This window comes from Tamandua tetradactyla, chromosome 6 (genome assembly GCF_023851605.1).
Source record: "Tamandua tetradactyla isolate mTamTet1 chromosome 6, mTamTet1.pri, whole genome shotgun sequence".
Classification (NCBI taxonomy): Eukaryota; Metazoa; Chordata; class Mammalia; order Pilosa; family Myrmecophagidae; genus Tamandua; species Tamandua tetradactyla.
The window spans coordinates 72,591,821-72,608,819 of NC_135332.1; the positions used below are offsets into that span (position 1 = coordinate 72,591,821).

Genomic DNA, 16,999 nt, shown 5'->3' on the forward strand with positions numbered 1-16,999 from the left:
GCATTTTGCATTTGCTCTTTTTTTTTCACTCTGCTGGCCTCTTCGGGGTTGACGTGGATTGCAAGAGCGGAAAGAGGTGTTATTAAAACCCCTCCTGGCCTTCCCTTCATTTACCGCCACGAGGCCCCCCCTTGCTTCTGGTGAGAAGGTATGCAGTCATGTGCACCACCGAAGCTCTGGAAAGAAACAGCCATTTCTGTTACTACTGACTTTAATCTGGTAGCAATAGTCTGTTCTTCTGAAGAAAAATGGCTCCCCTCACCCCACCCCCCAACCCCCCAACCCCCCGGATTGCTTGTGCTGCTTTACGTGAATTTTACTTAAATCACTGCTAGAGACTGGGCAAGGGCAGTGCGTAGGTAGCAGCTGGGAAGCTGGAGGGTTCACAGGCACCTTTAACCCGGTGTCAGGTTGCACCAGTGTGTGGCTGTTGCGTGCATCTGCTTGATTTTCACACCTACGGAAGTAACTCTGAGGCAGTCTTTCCATGTTCCCTGTTTGCCCACAGCCCCGGGACCTAATTTCCTTTCCATATTTTGATGTTTCAGGAAAATCCCTCTACGTGAAGAGATTGCATCACAAATTGAAAATGAAGTTTAAAGGGGAAGAGGTACCTCTAAAGGTTATTCGACTGATTGATCGTCAAGTGGATGAAAACAAAGTCCTGGGCTCCCTCCTGCCTTTCCTGCGAGCCAAATACAAGAAAAGACCCGTGATATTCCACTTTGACGTGACCTCTTCTGTAAGTGTCTTATGGGTCAGTGAGTGACCAGATTGGTGAAGTCACAGTTCCCATGGCCTGAGCCCCCTCCTCCCTGGGACTCTTCCTTCTGCCTTATGAGCAGTCAGGATCGTTCTTAGACAACAGAATATGTTGGCCCTTTGGGTTGGGGAAACTGGTCCTCATTTTGTGTCAGTATTTAAAAACCCATGCGTTTCTGCCTTCAGGTACAGACTGGAATTTGGGGATTCCTTTTCAAGCTCCTGATTTTACAATACTTAATGGATATAAATGGAAAAATGTGGCTTCGCAATCAGTGCCATTTGTATATCATTGAAATCCTGGAAGAGAATGCAGTACTGCCAAAGAGGTCTTCAAAGCTGGTGTGTATTGCAGAGCACTGTTCACATGGTTGTGGGACAGATTTTTAATTCATTCAGGTCTGTTGGAGTGCAGTGCCATGGATGTAGAACAGTGCATTAGAGTGGAGTACCGTGGAGAGGAGTGTCCTGGAGAAGAGTGCAGTGGAGTGCAATGAAGTAGAGTGCAGTACATTAGAATGGAGTACCATGGAGAGAAGTGCAGTGGAGTGTAATGCAGTGGAGAGGAATGCCAGGGACTGAAGTGGAGTGCAGTGCAGTAGAGAGGAGTGCAGTGGAGTGCAGTACATTAGAGTGGAGTGCCTTGGAGAGGAGTGGGGTGGAGTGCAGTGGAGTGCAGTAGGCAGAGTGCAGTGCATTGGAGAAGAGTGCAGTGGGGTGCACTGAGGTGGAGTGCAGTTGAGAGGAGTGCCTGTGGCATGGGGTAGAGGGCAATGCAGTGGAGAGGAGTGCAGTGGCGTGGTAAGTTTTTGTGATTCCCCACTTTTGCCTTAGTGAAACAGCCAAGTGCAGTGTCTTAGTAAAGAAAAATCAAACTTTAAACTTACTGTTTAATGATGTCTCCAGTAAATACAAATAGTCATCTGCTGACTTACAGCCTAGTTTTTTTTTGTTTGCTTGGTTTGGAGTTTATGCCCTGTATCCAAGTTAAATCCCAGTTGTACTTTGAATGTGGTAAATTTGCTTGCTAAGAGAAGTACTGTTTCTCTTAGTGCAAGCTGAGATGTGAAGGAGACTTTTGTCATATAAATTAACAAAAGGGAGTTTTATATTTTTATATTTATATAAAAAGAATATATTATATACATAAGAATATATTATATATGTTTGTATATAAAATACATTTTATATTTTATGACACACTTGTTCATATATGCTTAACAGGGAAATGTCATTTCAGGAAATTGGGTTGGAAAATAATTTCCTAATTGAGAATGCAGCTGCCACAGCTCAGCTTCCACCATACCTTAATGTGCGAAAGATATAACCTATGTAAGAGGGAGTCTACAGAAGCTGCAAATTTTAAGCAATTTTTCATACAGGTGCATAGACCACTTGGAAGTTTAAAATGCAAAAGCATTTTTTAGAAGGAAATTTAGTCATCATAACCATTTTATTCATGCCTCTCCTTTTCAGAATGCACGTGCCCCGCAGTTCAGTTTTCTTGATGTCTTCCCAAAAGTCCAGTGCAGGCCTCCCAAGGAAGTGATGGATATGGGTCTGCATCCTGAGTCCAACCACAGAGAACCAGGAATGGACCCGAGTGAGTTCCGCAGCGAAACTTTCCAAAGACCCTACCAGTATTTAAAACGATTCCATCAGAAACAAAACCTAGACACGTTTTGGTACCAAGAGGGCTCTGTTGAAGACACCCCAGGGGAATGCCTCCAACATCTTTTATTTTACTGTGGGGTGATCAACCCATCCTGGTCAGAACTTCAGAACTTTGCTCGCTTCCTGAACTGTCAGCTCAAAGACTGTGAGGCCTCTCTCTTCTGTAACCCTAATTTTGTTGGAGACACGCTGAGGGGCTTCAAAAACTTTGTGATCACCTTCATGATCTTTATGGCGAGAGATTTCGCCACACCCACCCTTGACATTTCTGACCAGAGCCCAGGGAAGCACCATGTCCCCATGGAAGGAGTGACTGAGGAAGACCTGGCTCCTTTTACTCTCCGGAAGAGGTGGGAGTCCGAGCCTCACCCATACGTTTTCTTCAACAGTGACCGCATATCCATGACGTTCATGGGCTTCCATTTCCGGCCCAATCAGAACGGTGGCATGGATGCCATCAACCACGTGACCGGGCGGGTTATTAAGAAGGACATCATGACCAATGACCTGTACAAGGGGCTCCTGCTTCAGAAGGTGCCCTTCAATGTTGACTTCGACAGGTTGCCCAGACACGAGAAGCTGGAGAAACTCTGCCTGGTGTTAGGAATCCAGTGGGCCTTTGACCCCGATGAAACGTATGAGCTGACGACAGACAATGTGCTTAAGCTCCTCGCTATCGAGATGCGGTTCCGGTGTGGGATTCCTGTTATCATCATGGGAGAAACCGGCTGTGGGAAAACCAGGCTCATTAGATTCCTTAGTGACCTACGGCGTGGTTGTGTCACTACCCAAACCATGAAACTGGTCAAGGTCCATGGAGGAACCACTGCAAACATGATCTACTCCAAAGTCATAGGGGCAGAATGCCTTGCCATCTCCAATAAGTGTCAATATCAGTTGGACACCACCCTGTTCTTTGATGAAGCCAACACAACAGAAGCTGTGAGCTGTATCAAAGAGGTTCTGTGTGATGGTACAGTGGATGGGGAACCCCTGGACAAGGCCTCTGGTTTGCATATCATCGCGGCTTGCAACCCTTACCGAAAGCACTCCCAGGAGATGATCTGCCGTTTGGAGTCGGCTGGTTTAGGATACAGAGTAAGAGCAGAGGAGACAGCAGACAAGCTTGGCTCCATTCCTCTACGGCAGCTGGTCTACCGAGTCCATGCCCTCCCCCCAAGCCTGATCCCTCTGGTGTGGGACTTTGGACAACTGAACAACATTGCCGAAAAGCTCTATATTCAGCAGATTGTCCAGAGACTGATGGACTCCATTGAGATGGACCAAAATGAAACTTGTCTGATCACAGAAGTGCTCTCTGCCTCTCAGAGTTTCATGAGAAAAAGGGAAAACGAGTGCAGTTTCGTCAGCCTTAGGGATGTGGAACGCTGTGTGAAGGTTTTCAAATGGTTTTACGAGCACAGTGACATGCTCTTGTCAAGGCTGGAATCCTTTCTCTCTGAGTCAAATGTCAGCAAAAACAACTTTGAGAGATGTCCTGTCCTCTGGTCACTGGTACTAGCCATTGGGATATGTTATCATGCCTCTTTAGAAAATAAAGATTCATATCTGAGAGCCATTTGCAGGTTTTTCCCAGAACCCTATAACAGCAGCAAGTTTATCCTGGATGAAATAACTCACGCACAGGATCTTTTTCTGAATGGTGTGTCTTTGAGGAAAACCATTGCCAAGAACCTGGCACTGAAGGAAAACGTCTTCATGATGGTTATCTGCATTGAGCTTAAAATTCCACTCTTCCTAGTGGGAAAGCCTGGCAGCTCCAAATCTCTTGCCAAGACCATCGTGGCAGATGCCATGCAAGGCCCAGCTGCTTACTCGGATCTCTTCAAGAACCTGAAACAGGTCCACCTCGTGTCGTTCCAGTGCAGCCCGCATTCCACCCCGCAGGGAATCATCAGCACCTTCAGGCAGTGTGCCCGCTTTCAACAGGGCAAGGACTTGCAGCAATATGTCTCCGTGGTGGTGTTAGATGAGGTTGGACTGGCAGAAGACTCTCCCAAAATGCCCCTGAAGACTCTGCACCCCCTGTTGGAAGATGGCTGCATAGACGATGATCCTGCCCCCCATAAAGTAGTCGGCTTTGTAGGCATTTCCAACTGGGCCCTGGACCCAGCCAAGATGAACAGGGGTATTTTTGTGTCACGTGGCAGTCCCAATGAGAAAGAACTCATCGAGAGCGCCAGAGGCATTTGTGCTTCAGATATGCTGGTGAAAGACAGAATCCAAGGGTATTTTGCATCCTTTGCCAAAGCCTATGAAACCATTTGTAAGAGCCAAGACAAGGAGTTCTTTGGGCTCCGGGACTACTATAGCCTCATCAAAATGGTCTTTGCCATGGCAAAGGCTTCCAATAAGGAGCCTTCCCCGCAAGAGATTGCGCACGCCATCCTTCGGAACTTCAGTGGCAAAGATGACATCCGTCCATTGGAAATTTTTATGGCTACCTTGCCCGAGACAAAGTGCTCTGAAGAAGTCAGCACCATCCAGTTGATCGAGCAGAACATTTACGGTGATCACCCAAAGATGTCGGGTGGAGAGCTGGAAGAGGCTGAGTGCCGCTACTTACTTGTGCTGACCAAGAACTACATGGCCCTGCAGATTCTCCAGCAGACGTTCTTTAATGAGGACCAGCAGCCGGAGATTATTTTTGGTTCCAGCTTCCCCAAGGACCAAGAGTACACCCAGATCTGCAGAAACATCAACCGAGTGAAGATCTGTATGGAAACTGGCAAGATGGCGGTCCTCCTGAACCTGCAGAACCTCTACGAGAGTCTCTATGATGCGCTCAACCAGTACTACGTCTACCTGGGTGGCCAGAAGTACGTGGACCTTGGCCTGGGCACCCACCGTGTCAAGTGCCGGGTCCACCCGGGGTTCCGCCTGATCGTCATCGAAGAGAAGGATGTCGTGTACAGACAGTTCCCCATCCCCCTCATTAACCGGCTGGAGAAGCACTATCTGGATATCAACACGGTCCTGGAGAGGTGGCAGAAGAATATCGTGAAAGAACTCAAGGCCTGGGTGGAGAAGTTTGTAAATGCGAAGGCGAAGCGCAAGTACAGTCCTTCCGATGTCTTCATTGGTTACCACTCTGCTGCGTGCGCCTCGGCGGTGCTGCGGATCACAGAGAGGCTCGGTCCCAGGAACCTCACAGATGAACTCTACCTCCAGGTGTCTGAGGAATCCAAGCTACTGCTACTGGACTGTGCCACGCCCGACGCAGTGGTCCGGCTGAGTGCCTCCACACTGGGCTCCTTTGCTGCACAATCGCTGGCTCAGGAATACTTTTACAAGCAGCACCATGATTCCTTCGTGGATTTCCTTCAGGCTCACCTTCAGGTGGCTGATTCGGGATGCCGCGCCATCTTCACAGAGGTGGTTATATCTTCTGATGATTGCACCCTTAGCCTCTTCTGCCTAAGGTTCCTTGACTTCCTGGTATAAAAAGTTCTAGAATTCTTTTCATGCCAGTGTATGGCGGTCATGAGTGGTATGTTGAGATTAGCTCCCCTCCCTGTGAAGCATGAGGTTGGGGTTATTTACATAAGTCTGGGGTAACTGAGTGTTGGGTGTCAGTTTCTGGGTGTTGCCCTCTGCTGACTGTTACGCCACATCCACTCTCTGCTTCAACAAGCACAGAGCCATATTCAAGTCCTGAGCTAGGGGCAGTTGAGGACGTGGGAAATGCACCGACACAGCTCTTGCCCTCGATCGGTTTGGGCGCAAGTGTCAATAGCATGTGACAAATGCTCTGCATAGAGGTGAGGAAGAGCAGTGCAGTGTAGGATGAAGGGCTGGCTGACGTTGTCCCTGGATAGAGACCTCAAGCTGTGCTGTGGGGGTGTTTGAGAAGGTATGGAGAATTAGGAGGGGATCACCCAGGGTCTTACCCAGTACTGGGAGCCGAGGCTGGGATATGCCTAGGAGACTTCTTGGGGGGTGACTTGTCAGCCATCCTGGGAGCTTTGTCTTCACGGTGCAGAGTGGTGAAGTGTCCCAGTTGTGTCCCAGACTCTGGGAGAGAGAAGAAAGTTTGATGACAGATGTAAAGACCAGGAGGAAGATTGCTGTGACAGAGAAGGCAAAGGCGAGGAGGGGATGGAATTGAGACATAAGATGCAGATTGTCAGAGCTTTAGAATGGGTTCCTTGTAGGGGCTGTGGGGGAAGGAGGAGTTAAGGGGGTGACCCTGGGATTCTTCCTTGGGTGTCTGGAGGTCTTATTAATCGAGGTAGGTGTCCTAGTTTGCTAGCTGCCAGAATGCAATATACCAGAAATGAAATGGCTTTTAAAAAGAGGAATTTAGTAAGTTGCTAGTTTACAGTTCTAAGGCCAAAAATGTCCCAATTAAAATAAGTCTATAGAAATGTCCAATAAAAGGCATCCAGGAAAAGATACCTTGGTTCAAGAAGGCCGATGAAGTTCAGGGTTTCTCTCTCGAGTGGAAAGGCACATGGCGAACATGGCGTCATCTGCTAGCTTTCTCTCCTGGCTTCCTGTTTCATGAAGCTCCCTGGGAGGCATTTTTCTTCTTCATCTCCAAAGGTTGCTGGCTGGTGGACTCTCTGCTTCTCGTGGCTACATCATTCTCTGTTCTCTCTAAATCTCTAGCTTTCTCCAAAACATTTCCTCTTTTATAGGATTCCATTAAACTAATCAAGACCTACCCAAATGGGTGCAGACACATCTCCACCTAATACAACTTAACAACCACTGTTGATTAAATCACACCTCCAGGTCTAATTACAATTTCAAACATACAGTACTGAACAGGGATTAGAAGAAATGGCTGCCTTTACAAAATGGGATTAGGATTAAAACATGGCTTTTCTATGGTACATGCATCATTTCAAACCAGCACAGTAGGGGATCCAGAACAAGCGACAGGTTTGGGGGGAGGGGCGACGATGAATTCCAGTGGGGACAGGTGTCGATGCCCCCGTAACAGTCAAGAAGACCCATCCGTCATGTAGTTGGATGTAGGACTCTAGAGCTCAGTGTTTGGGTCAGGCCTAGAGACACAGATTTGGGGTTAAGCCTTGGGAGCGCTGCAGTTTGCACCATGGAATGTGACCCAGAGGGAGGGGAGAGTTGCTGCTGGGGAAGGCCAGGGGCTGCCTCCATCTCAAAGTCTGAAGCACGATTCCAAGGAAGAAATGACATTTGTGCCTGGCCCCCCCGGGATCTACAGAGCTTCAAGGAGGGACCACGGCAGAAGGAGGCTTTGGTATCCAGGAAGGAGACGAGAGTATGTCAGGAGCAGGAGGAACAGACCCTGTGTGTTCCGTTTACTCTGCTCTGCCTTAGTTTGAGTTCTCCTTTGGGTGTGGATTCCTTGCTGATACCAAACCCGGAAGATGTGTTTGCTGAATATCTTTCTGTTTCTAGGCTCTAAACCTATCTGACAGGCAACCTTGAACCTGAATCTTAGCAAATAATTTACGTTTCCTAACTCGACAGATCACCACTTTCTCCAGGCTGCTGACCAGTCATGACTGCGAACTTTTGGAAGCAGAGCTAACGGGCAGGGCCCAGAAGCCCACCCTGCTGAGTCTGCAGCAGTTTGACACGGAGTACTCATTCCTCAAAGAAGTCCGGTGAGGTCCCCTGCCTGCCGTTCCCACTCTCCCTTCACCACCACCCCCCCGCTGTCAGGGGGCTACCCCACAGGAACTGACCCCAGCCCACTCGCCACCACTGGTTTGGGAACAGTGCGGTCACATGACTCCAAAAAGAGTTGGTCATTTGATTCTTCAAGTGTCCCTCTCATCTCCGTTCCCTTCCACAGCTCAGAGCCTGTACTAACCATCTTTCCCTGAAACCGTCTCCTGGGAAGCATGTGTTGTGATTTTTTTTTCCTTTCCCTGCATTGTCTTGTCACACAGAGGAATGTCTCACCTGGACAGACAGTCCTATGTAGCCTTTATAACCCCATCCCCTTTGGGGATTTTGTGACCCTTTATTAGGACAGATAACTCATTTGGATCACTGCCTTTTTCTTTCAGAAACTGCTTAACTAAAACAGCCGGCTGTAAAATCCTCATTATTCAGACAGATTTTGAAGATGGGGTCCGAAGCGCCCAGCTCATCGCCTCTGCTAAGTGCGTTTTTTCATAGTTTTCTCCGAAACTAGGCAGGAAACTCAATTGATTCGGGAGCTCAGGTGCACCTGAGGAATTTCTTCCCTGCAAGTAGCATAGAGGTGGGACCTTAATAAGTCCACAAAGATAAACTCTTCTCCCTTCTCATTCCATCAGTCATGAGCCAGAGAAACAGAAGGTTAATTTTCTAAAAAGAGAAAGGGGCATAACGATACAAAAATAATAAAATGCAAGCGGTGTGAATGATGGAATATTACTAGGATATAAAGACTATCCTTGAAGCATATTGTGGAAAGTGCCCATATTGAATGACACAGTCTGAATTGTTGGAATGCTTAAGAACAATGACGGTGTGTGAATTCTTTTATCTGTAATTATTTAACGTTCTTATAGTGTTTGTAGGGGATATCAGATACTTAGAGAACTATGTCCCTACTAACTACTGAATGCTAAAGTACTGCTGACTCTCTTAAACCTTGGAGGCCGAACTTCATTTCGTACCCAAATTAGATCCTGGTGGGAGCTGGCATTGGTCATTGGTTGTGTGAGGGGAATTGCATTGTTTCCAGAACTCTGTTTCCTATAGTGGAAAGCTCCGCTAGCCTCGCCTTTGTAACTTCAGGGCAAGATCTTCAGGGCTCAGAAGGCAGAGATTCTTTTCAATAAAGGAGAGGCATGTGTACCTGTTCTAGTTTGCTAGCTGCTGAAATGCAAAATACCAGAAACGGGATGGCTTTTAAAAAGGGGGATTTAATAGGTTGCTAGTTTACAGTTCTAAGGCCGAGACAATGTCCCAGTTAAAGCAAGTCTATAGAAATGTCCAGTCAAAGGCATCCAGAGAAAGATACCCTGGTTCAAGAAGGCTGATGAAGTTCAAGGTTTCTCTCTCAAGTGAGAAGGCACATGGTGAACACAGGCAGAGTTTCTCTCTCAGCTGGAAGGGCACATGGTGAACACAGCATTATCTGCTAGCTTTCTTTCCTGGTTTCCGGTTTCATGAAACTCCCTGGGAGGCATTTTCCTTCTTTATTTCCAAAGGTCACTGGCTCGTGGACTCCTTGCTTCATTGTGCTGCAGCATTCTCTGCTCTCTCTGAATCCATATTCTCCAAAATGTTTCCTCTTTTATAGGATTCCAGAAATTTATCAAGACCCACCCAAATGGGTGGACACATGTCGTCGCCTAATCCAGTTTAACAACCACACTTGATCAAATCACATCTCCAGGGAGATGATCTGATTACAGTTTCAAACATGCAGTATTGAATAGGGATTATTCTACCTTTATGAAATGGGATTTTGATTAAAACATGGCCTTTCTAGGGTCCATACAGCCTTTCAAACCAGCACATACCCTAGGAGAACTTTCACTCATTCTCCAATTGGAGAAAAGACCGAGATCATGGGAGTGAGGGGGTGAGGGCGTGTGAAATTCATTTAAAGCCCAAAATACAAGTGAGTATGAGCTTGAAGCAACAGTTACGAGGCTACCATTCAGCCATTTCACAGCTTTAGTTTTGTATATGATCTCGTTTATGATCTCATTTTTTTTTTTAATAGGTATTCTGCTCTAAATGAAATCAACAAGATGCAAGTAAATAAGGACCGTGTTTTAGTCTATTTCATCACGAAACTGTCACGGATGGGGAGTGAAACTTCCTATGTAGGATTCCACGGAGGTAAGGACCGACATATTAGGGAACATATGTAGGTAAATAATGTTTGTATTCTTGCCAATTTGGTCCTCGGTCCTACAGGTTTGAAATTAAGTTATTAATGCTAGACTCAGCAATAGTCTTTTTTTTTTTTTTTTAACTTTTTTTATTAATTAAAAAAATTAACAAACAAAACATTAAGATATCATTCCATTCTACATATACAATCAGTAATTCTTAATATCATCACATAGTTGCATATTCATCATTTCTTAGAACATTTGCATCGATTTAGAAAAAGAAATAAAAAGACAACAGAAAAAGAAATAAAATGATAATAGAGAAAAAAAAGACTATACATACCATACCCCTTACCCCTCGCTTTCATTTACCACTAGCATTTCAGACTGAATTTATTTTAACATTTGTTCCCCCTATTATTTATTTTTATTCCATATGTTCTACTCTTCTGTTGATATAGTAGCTAAAAGGAGCATCAGACACAAGGTTTTCACATTCACAGAGTCTCAATGTGAAAGCTATATCATTGTTCAATCATCATCAAGAAACATGGCTACTGGAACACAGCTCTACATTTTCAGGCAGTTCCCTCCAGCCTCTCTGCTACATCTTGAACAACAAGGTGATATCTACTTAATACATAAGAATAACCTCCAGGATAACCTCTCGACTCTGTTTGGAATCTCTCAGCCATTGACACTTAGTCTCATTTCACTCTTCCCCCTTTGGTGGAGAAGGTTCTCTCAATCCCTTGATGTTAATTCTCAGCTCATTCTAGGGTTTTCCTCAGTCCCTTGATGCTGAGTCTCAGCTCATTCCAGGATCTCTGTCCCTCGTTGCCAGGAAGGTCCACACCCCTGAGAGTCATGTCCCACGCAGAGAGGGGGGGAGGGTGGTGAGACTGCTGGTCGTGTTGGCTGGAGAGAGGGGCCACATCTGAGCAACAAAAGAGGCTCTCTTGGGGGTGACTCTTAGGCCTAAATTTTAAGTAGACTTGACCTATCCTTTGTGGGGTTAAGTTTCATATGAACAAACCCCAAGACTGGGAGCTCAGCCTATAGCTTTGGTTGTCCACACTGCTTGTGAGAATATCAAGAATTCAACTTGGGGAAGTTGAATTTCTCCCCGCTCTCACTATTCCCCGAAGGGGGCTTGCAAATGCTTTTCCAGTCACTGATCAAATCATTCTGGGATTCATCGGGGCATCACTCTGGACAAACCAACAAAATCTCATGTGCTACCTGAGATTCCAAGTACTTATGACATTCAATCAAACTATCTACATAAGTTATATTAGGAAATGCTCTAGTCAAAATCTAAATTTTGTAACAAACATTTTTTGCTTTAGTCTCACACATAAGGTGACATTTTAAAGTATTAATTATCATCTATTTTCAGCACCCTGCAATAATGACATTCCTTTGTTCTTCCTCATGCCAAAACATTTTTAAAATTTGTACATTGTACATTTCACTATTATTATACACTCTAGGCAAGCAGTAGTCTTTTTAATGTAGTTGGTTTCTTACCACTGATTCCTGCAAAAACCACTCGTCTTTGGACTTGATGCTGCAACACACATTTCCTTTATTAACTTGTAGATAGATACTTTATTACTCTCTCTGATTTGTCACCTTCAATTTTATGGATAAGACAGAGGAGATACTTTTACCTAACACTATCAGGAGGGTATTAACATATTAATGTTTCATGGGGAGATGCTACCTTCAAATTTCTCTCTCCCTCTTTATTTTTTTTAGAAATGGGTCACCAAATATTTTTTCAATAAGAAAATGTGTATACTAGAAATAGGAACACAACAGTTTTCCCCTAATAATTGTATATTTTATATTATTTTATATTATATATATTTTTTATATTTAATGCTATGATAAGCAAAAATGAGGCAAACTTTGCCAGTGTTTTGTGCCCCTCTATCAATTAGGATACAGCAAATACAGGAACAAATATACCAAAAGACTCACAAACCATGTTTAGATATGCTTTCTAAGTCCATTGTTTCTGTTCCTAAAATTGAAACTGTTCATCAGAGCAGAAATAGCGGATTGGGTGGTTTCAGGTAAGGATTTTCAAGAGTTTAGTCTCGGTGCAACTAAGCACCTAAGCATTGGGGCCTGTCACGCCCTGCTCAGGGCAGAGACCGAGCGAGAGGGAGGTGACAGAAGGTCCTGGATGCCCTGTCCCACAGGCCTGTGGCAGTCTGTGCACATCGACGACCTCCGAAAGGCCACAGCCATGACCTCGGATGTGACCAAACTGCAGGGCATCTCCATCAGCCAGCTGTTCGCACCAGCAGACAAGGCCGAGCGTAAGTCACGGGTTCACGCCTTTGGGGCACAAGACAGTGGGAGTGAGCGAGAAGCCACTTGCGGGTGGGCCGCGGTGGGCTGCAGGGACTGAGGAGCCCACCCCATTCCCCCCCGGCTTTGGTCCCCTCTGAACCCCAGCTCCGGCCCTGTAGCAGGGGCTCAGGAAGCACTGGCTGACCTGGCTCACAATAAGCAGAGAGCTCGCAGTCCATATGGCCACAGTTAAGGCTGGTGATGAGCACCTCTGGCATATGCCTGGATTCCTGCACCCACTGACAGAGCCCAGCACCCTCCACGAAAGAAGCATGGCGAATGGGCAAATTTGAGGCTGATCCGTGCAGCCAGCCGCATGGCATGGGGGAACCCTGGCTGGAGCCTGGGACTGGGGGGACACTTCCAAAGAGGGAGCCACAGAGCGTAACTCACCAGAAGCATTGCTTGTGCTTCGCTCACCTTTCCTGGAGAGTGACGCCGTGGGTTTGACTTGCATTGCAGTCGAGAGAGGCTATGGGGCAGAAGACGACAGTGAGGAGGTGGACATGGAGACGGACAAGCTGGGGGACATGGCGGAGGAGGAGATGGAAACAGGGTCTCAGGAGATGGAAAGCGAAAGCGCCAAAGCGGGAAGAAGTGATGTAAGTGGCCGTTTCTTGGGAGCTGCGTCTTTACACGTTTCCCTCAGGACTTAAGAGGTGTGGACGGGCTGGTGGGGTTAGTCTGATCCCTTCATCCTTCTGCTCTAGAATCTAGGCCAGTTGTTAGGCCGAGGTCTGGCACTCACTTTTTCATGAAGTCTTCAGTTAGGTCTGCTCCCTTCCTTGATCTCTGACCAGGATTCCACCTGTCTCATGCCGGGCCCAGGGGAATTGGGCAGAAGTGCAGAGCCAGCTGTGGTGGGTGGGCAGTTTACCTTCCGACCTCCCGCACCCCTGCGGGTGGCCCATGAGCAGTTTGCCTTTCGCCCATCCGAAAGCGGCCACCGTGAAGGACCTGGTTGTCCACCCGCCCCCACCAGGTGCTGGTCCTGGACACCACGAGCCTCCTGAGAAGCTGCGTGCAGACTGCCGTGGGGATGCTCAGAGATGAGAACGAGAGTTTTAAACGCAACATGCAGAGAGTCACCATTCTTCTCAGCCTCTTAAATGAAGACGATGAATTCAGGGGTATGGCTGCTCCCTCCCCTTGTATTGCCTACACCCCCAAGGTGGGCTTGTCTTTTGCAGAGGGGATGATTCCTTGGAAAGCTGGTGGGGCGGGGGGAGGCTCCTGGCCGTGGCTCATGGAAGCAGCTGGCACAGGAAGAGCACGTCTAGAGTTTTGCATTGGACTACCAAAGGAAAAGTGACTTCCCTCATGGGTAGAGGGGCTCAGACAAGCCTTGCAGAGCTTCCGGCTGCATGTCCAAGGGGCCCTGCTGAGTGGGTGCCCACTCTGCTTTTTACAGCCTCCTTCTTGCGGGTATCCAAGACACGCCTCTATTTTCTTTTGAAGAAGCAAGAAGAGAACTACCTCCATTACATGAAGGAGTGGGTGATGAGGGAAGCCTCCAATCTCGATGCTCTCCAGGAGGCAGGCACTTTCAGGTACTAAGACAGGAAAGCCGGGCTGTGGTTTTTAAAGGCTGCGGCTGTGACGTGCAGTTCCGGGCTCACTTCCTCTCCCCAGCCCTGAGCAGTGCTGTGAGGTTCTTCTTCTAAAAGTCTGAGTGTTTCAATGCTTTATTGACTTATTTTCAAAAGAGCACACAATGAATCCAGGTAACTGTTAGATATGGGGGTCCGTTGTACTATTTTCTGTACAAGCTTCTCCTAATAGAAAACTAAAGAAAAATTAGGTTCTTATAGGATGTTAAGCATTTACCAGCATGTCATAAGCCATGGAAAGGGATACTGTTATAGGTTAAAGTAAGATGTTGATACACATGGATGCGGGGAGGGAGAGGAAATTATTTTCCCAGGCCTACTGCTGGAAATAATGAGAACTACAAAAAACAGAGCCCAGGAGTGCCCATTTATTGTCCATCGTCCTTTTTCCATCCAGCTCTGACCACTCCCTTTGGACTAGACCACTGATCACCTTTCATGAAGCAATTGTGGCCCAGACTGGAGCTCAGCCACCCTGCAGGCAGGGAGCTCTCACGTGGTGCTTTCACTCTGGCTCTCAGTTTCCTCATCTCTAAAAGAAAGTTCGGTTCTCCTCCAAGGCCACTCCAGGTGTGACCTTATCCACCTGTGACTTGCCTCCTCCCCTGGTGGGCCGGGCCACCTTTGTGAGCGGGGGGCACAGTAAGTCTCCACTGCTAAGCGGAAAGCCTGAGCACATTTATGGAGCTTCATTACCATCAGAACTTTTCTGCTTCTAGTTTTTGCAGTAGTCCTGCAACAGCTTCCCTCCCCCATATCTCTCCTTGGCCAGACTTCACCTTTCAATTTTCTAGTGTTGTACACTAGAATTCATCATTTTTGACTTAACTCAAGTGATCTCTGTGATCATTGCTTGCTTTGTTTTCTCAGCAGACGTTTTAAAGTTCTCCCCTGGTTCTTGTGCAGTATGTACTTTAAAAAAAAGTATTTCTCTGTATTCTTTTCAAAACAGAGTCTGCGCCTTTCATGCGGGAGGCCCGGGTTCGATTCTCGGACCATGCACCCAAAAAAATGAAAAACAGAGTCTGTAATTCTCTTCCCAACATTAATTACCTAGTAACAGATTTCTTATGCTTTATCTCAAGAACTTTGAAATGGATCATAGGGTTTTTAAATTTCTATATATCAACGCATAATTACCAACAAAATATAATACTGAGTTAATTAATTCAATCAGTTAACAAATACTCAGATCTAGTGTACAAAAAAAATTCTAGTTTTTGTAATAAGCATGGGCTTTCTTGTCTAACTTGAGCTGAAAAAAATATTTACTTTGGTCTCTATTATAGTCTATCCACAAATGATCCTTTTTTCTTAAAATAACGTTTATTGATTTTTCCAAGTGAATTTGATCATTATTTTCCTAATTTATAGAACCTGAGACTTCTTGTCCTGGGAAATTGTTCAATAACAAAAATAAAGCCAATACTCCTTGGCCTTTTTTTTTTTTTTAATTTTTTATTAATTAAAAAAAAATTACAAGAAACACAAACATTCCCAACACATATACTCAGCAATTCACAATATCATCACATAGTTGCATATTCATCATCATCATCGTTTCCCAGAACATTAGCATCAATTCAGAAAAAGAAATAAAAAGACAACAGAAAAATATAACAAACAGAAAAAAAAATTTTTACATGCCATACCCCTTACTGATCCCTTTCATTGATCACTAGCATATCAAACTAAATCTATTTTAACATTTGTTCCCCCGATTATTTATTTTTATTCCATATGTTCCTCTCATCTGTTGACAAGGTAGATAAAAGGAGCATTAGACACAAGGTTTTCACAATCACACAGTCACGTTGTGAAAACTGTATCATTATACAATCATCTTCAAGAAACATGGCTACTGGAACACAGCTCTACATTGTCAGGCAGTTCCCTCCATCCTCTCCATTACATCTTGGATAACAAGGTGATATCTACTTAATGCATAAGAATAACCTCCAGGATAACCTCTCAACTCTGTTTGGAATCTCTCAGCCATTGACACTTTGTCTCATTTCACTCTTCCCCCTTTTGGTCCAGAAGGTTTTCCCAATCCCTTGATGCTGGGTCTCAGCTCATTCTAGAGTTTTTCTCAATCCCTTGATGCTGAATCTCAGCTCATTCTAGGATTTCTGTCCCACATTGCCAGGAAGATCCACACCCCTGGTAGTCATGTCCCACGTAGATGGGGCGGTGGGGGGGGGGGTGAGTCTGCTTGCTGTGTTGGCTGGAGAGAGAGGCCACATCTGAGCAACAAAAGAGGTTCTCTTGGGGGTGACTCTTAGGCTTAATTTTAAGTAGGCTTGACCTATCCCCTGTGGGGTTAAGTTTCATATGAACAAACCCCAAGACTGGGGGCCTAGCCTATAGCTTTGGTTGTCCACACTGCTTGTGAGAATATCAAGAATTCATCTTGGGGAAGTTGAGTTTTCCCCCGTTCTCACCATTCCCTGAAGGGGACTTTGCAAATACTTTTCCACTCACTGATCAAATCACTCTGGGATTCATCAGGGCATCACCTGGACAAACCAACAAAATCTCATGTCCTATACAAAGTTCCGTGTACTTAAGGTGTTCAATCAACTATCTACATAAGTTACATTAGGAGATGCACTAGTCAAAGTATAAATTTGTACCAAATAAACATTTTTTGCTTTAGTCTCACACATTAGTTGAAATTTTTAAATATTAAGTACCATCTATTTTCAGCACACTGCAGTAATGACATTCTTTTGTTCTTCCTCATGCAAAAACATTTTTAAAATTTGTACATTTAGTCACTATCATTATACA

General features: G+C 45.6%; 1 protein-coding gene and 1 long non-coding RNA gene across 5 annotated transcripts in view; one reads left to right on the top strand and one right to left on the bottom strand.

Moving 5' to 3' along the window:
• The window catches only part of RNF213 (ring finger protein 213), a 130,158-nt gene that overhangs the window by 71,045 nt on the left and 42,114 nt on the right, over nt 1–16,999 (top strand). For all 4 annotated transcript variants that reach the window (XM_077166168.1, XM_077166170.1, XM_077166169.1 and 1 more), the window contains 10 exons: nt 549–742; nt 949–1,104; nt 2,239–5,832; nt 7,918–8,054; nt 8,463–8,558; nt 10,118–10,236; nt 12,443–12,562; nt 13,059–13,198; nt 13,579–13,726; nt 14,008–14,146. In XM_077166168.1, the coding sequence (XP_077022283.1) occupies nt 549–742; nt 949–1,104; nt 2,239–5,832; nt 7,918–8,054; nt 8,463–8,558; nt 10,118–10,236; nt 12,443–12,562; nt 13,059–13,198; nt 13,579–13,726; nt 14,008–14,146 (4,843 nt within the window). The remainder of the gene's footprint in view (nt 1–548; nt 743–948; nt 1,105–2,238; nt 5,833–7,917; nt 8,055–8,462; nt 8,559–10,117; nt 10,237–12,442; nt 12,563–13,058; nt 13,199–13,578; nt 13,727–14,007; nt 14,147–16,999) is intronic.
• Nucleotides 11,125–16,999, bottom strand: part of LOC143688342 (uncharacterized) — a 51,523-nt gene continuing 45,648 nt past the window's right edge. The window contains exons 5-6 of the long non-coding RNA XR_013177958.1: nt 12,990–13,068; nt 11,125–12,581 (exon numbers count right to left, since the gene is read on the bottom strand). This is a non-coding gene — a long non-coding RNA (uncharacterized LOC143688342). The remainder of the gene's footprint in view (nt 12,582–12,989; nt 13,069–16,999) is intronic.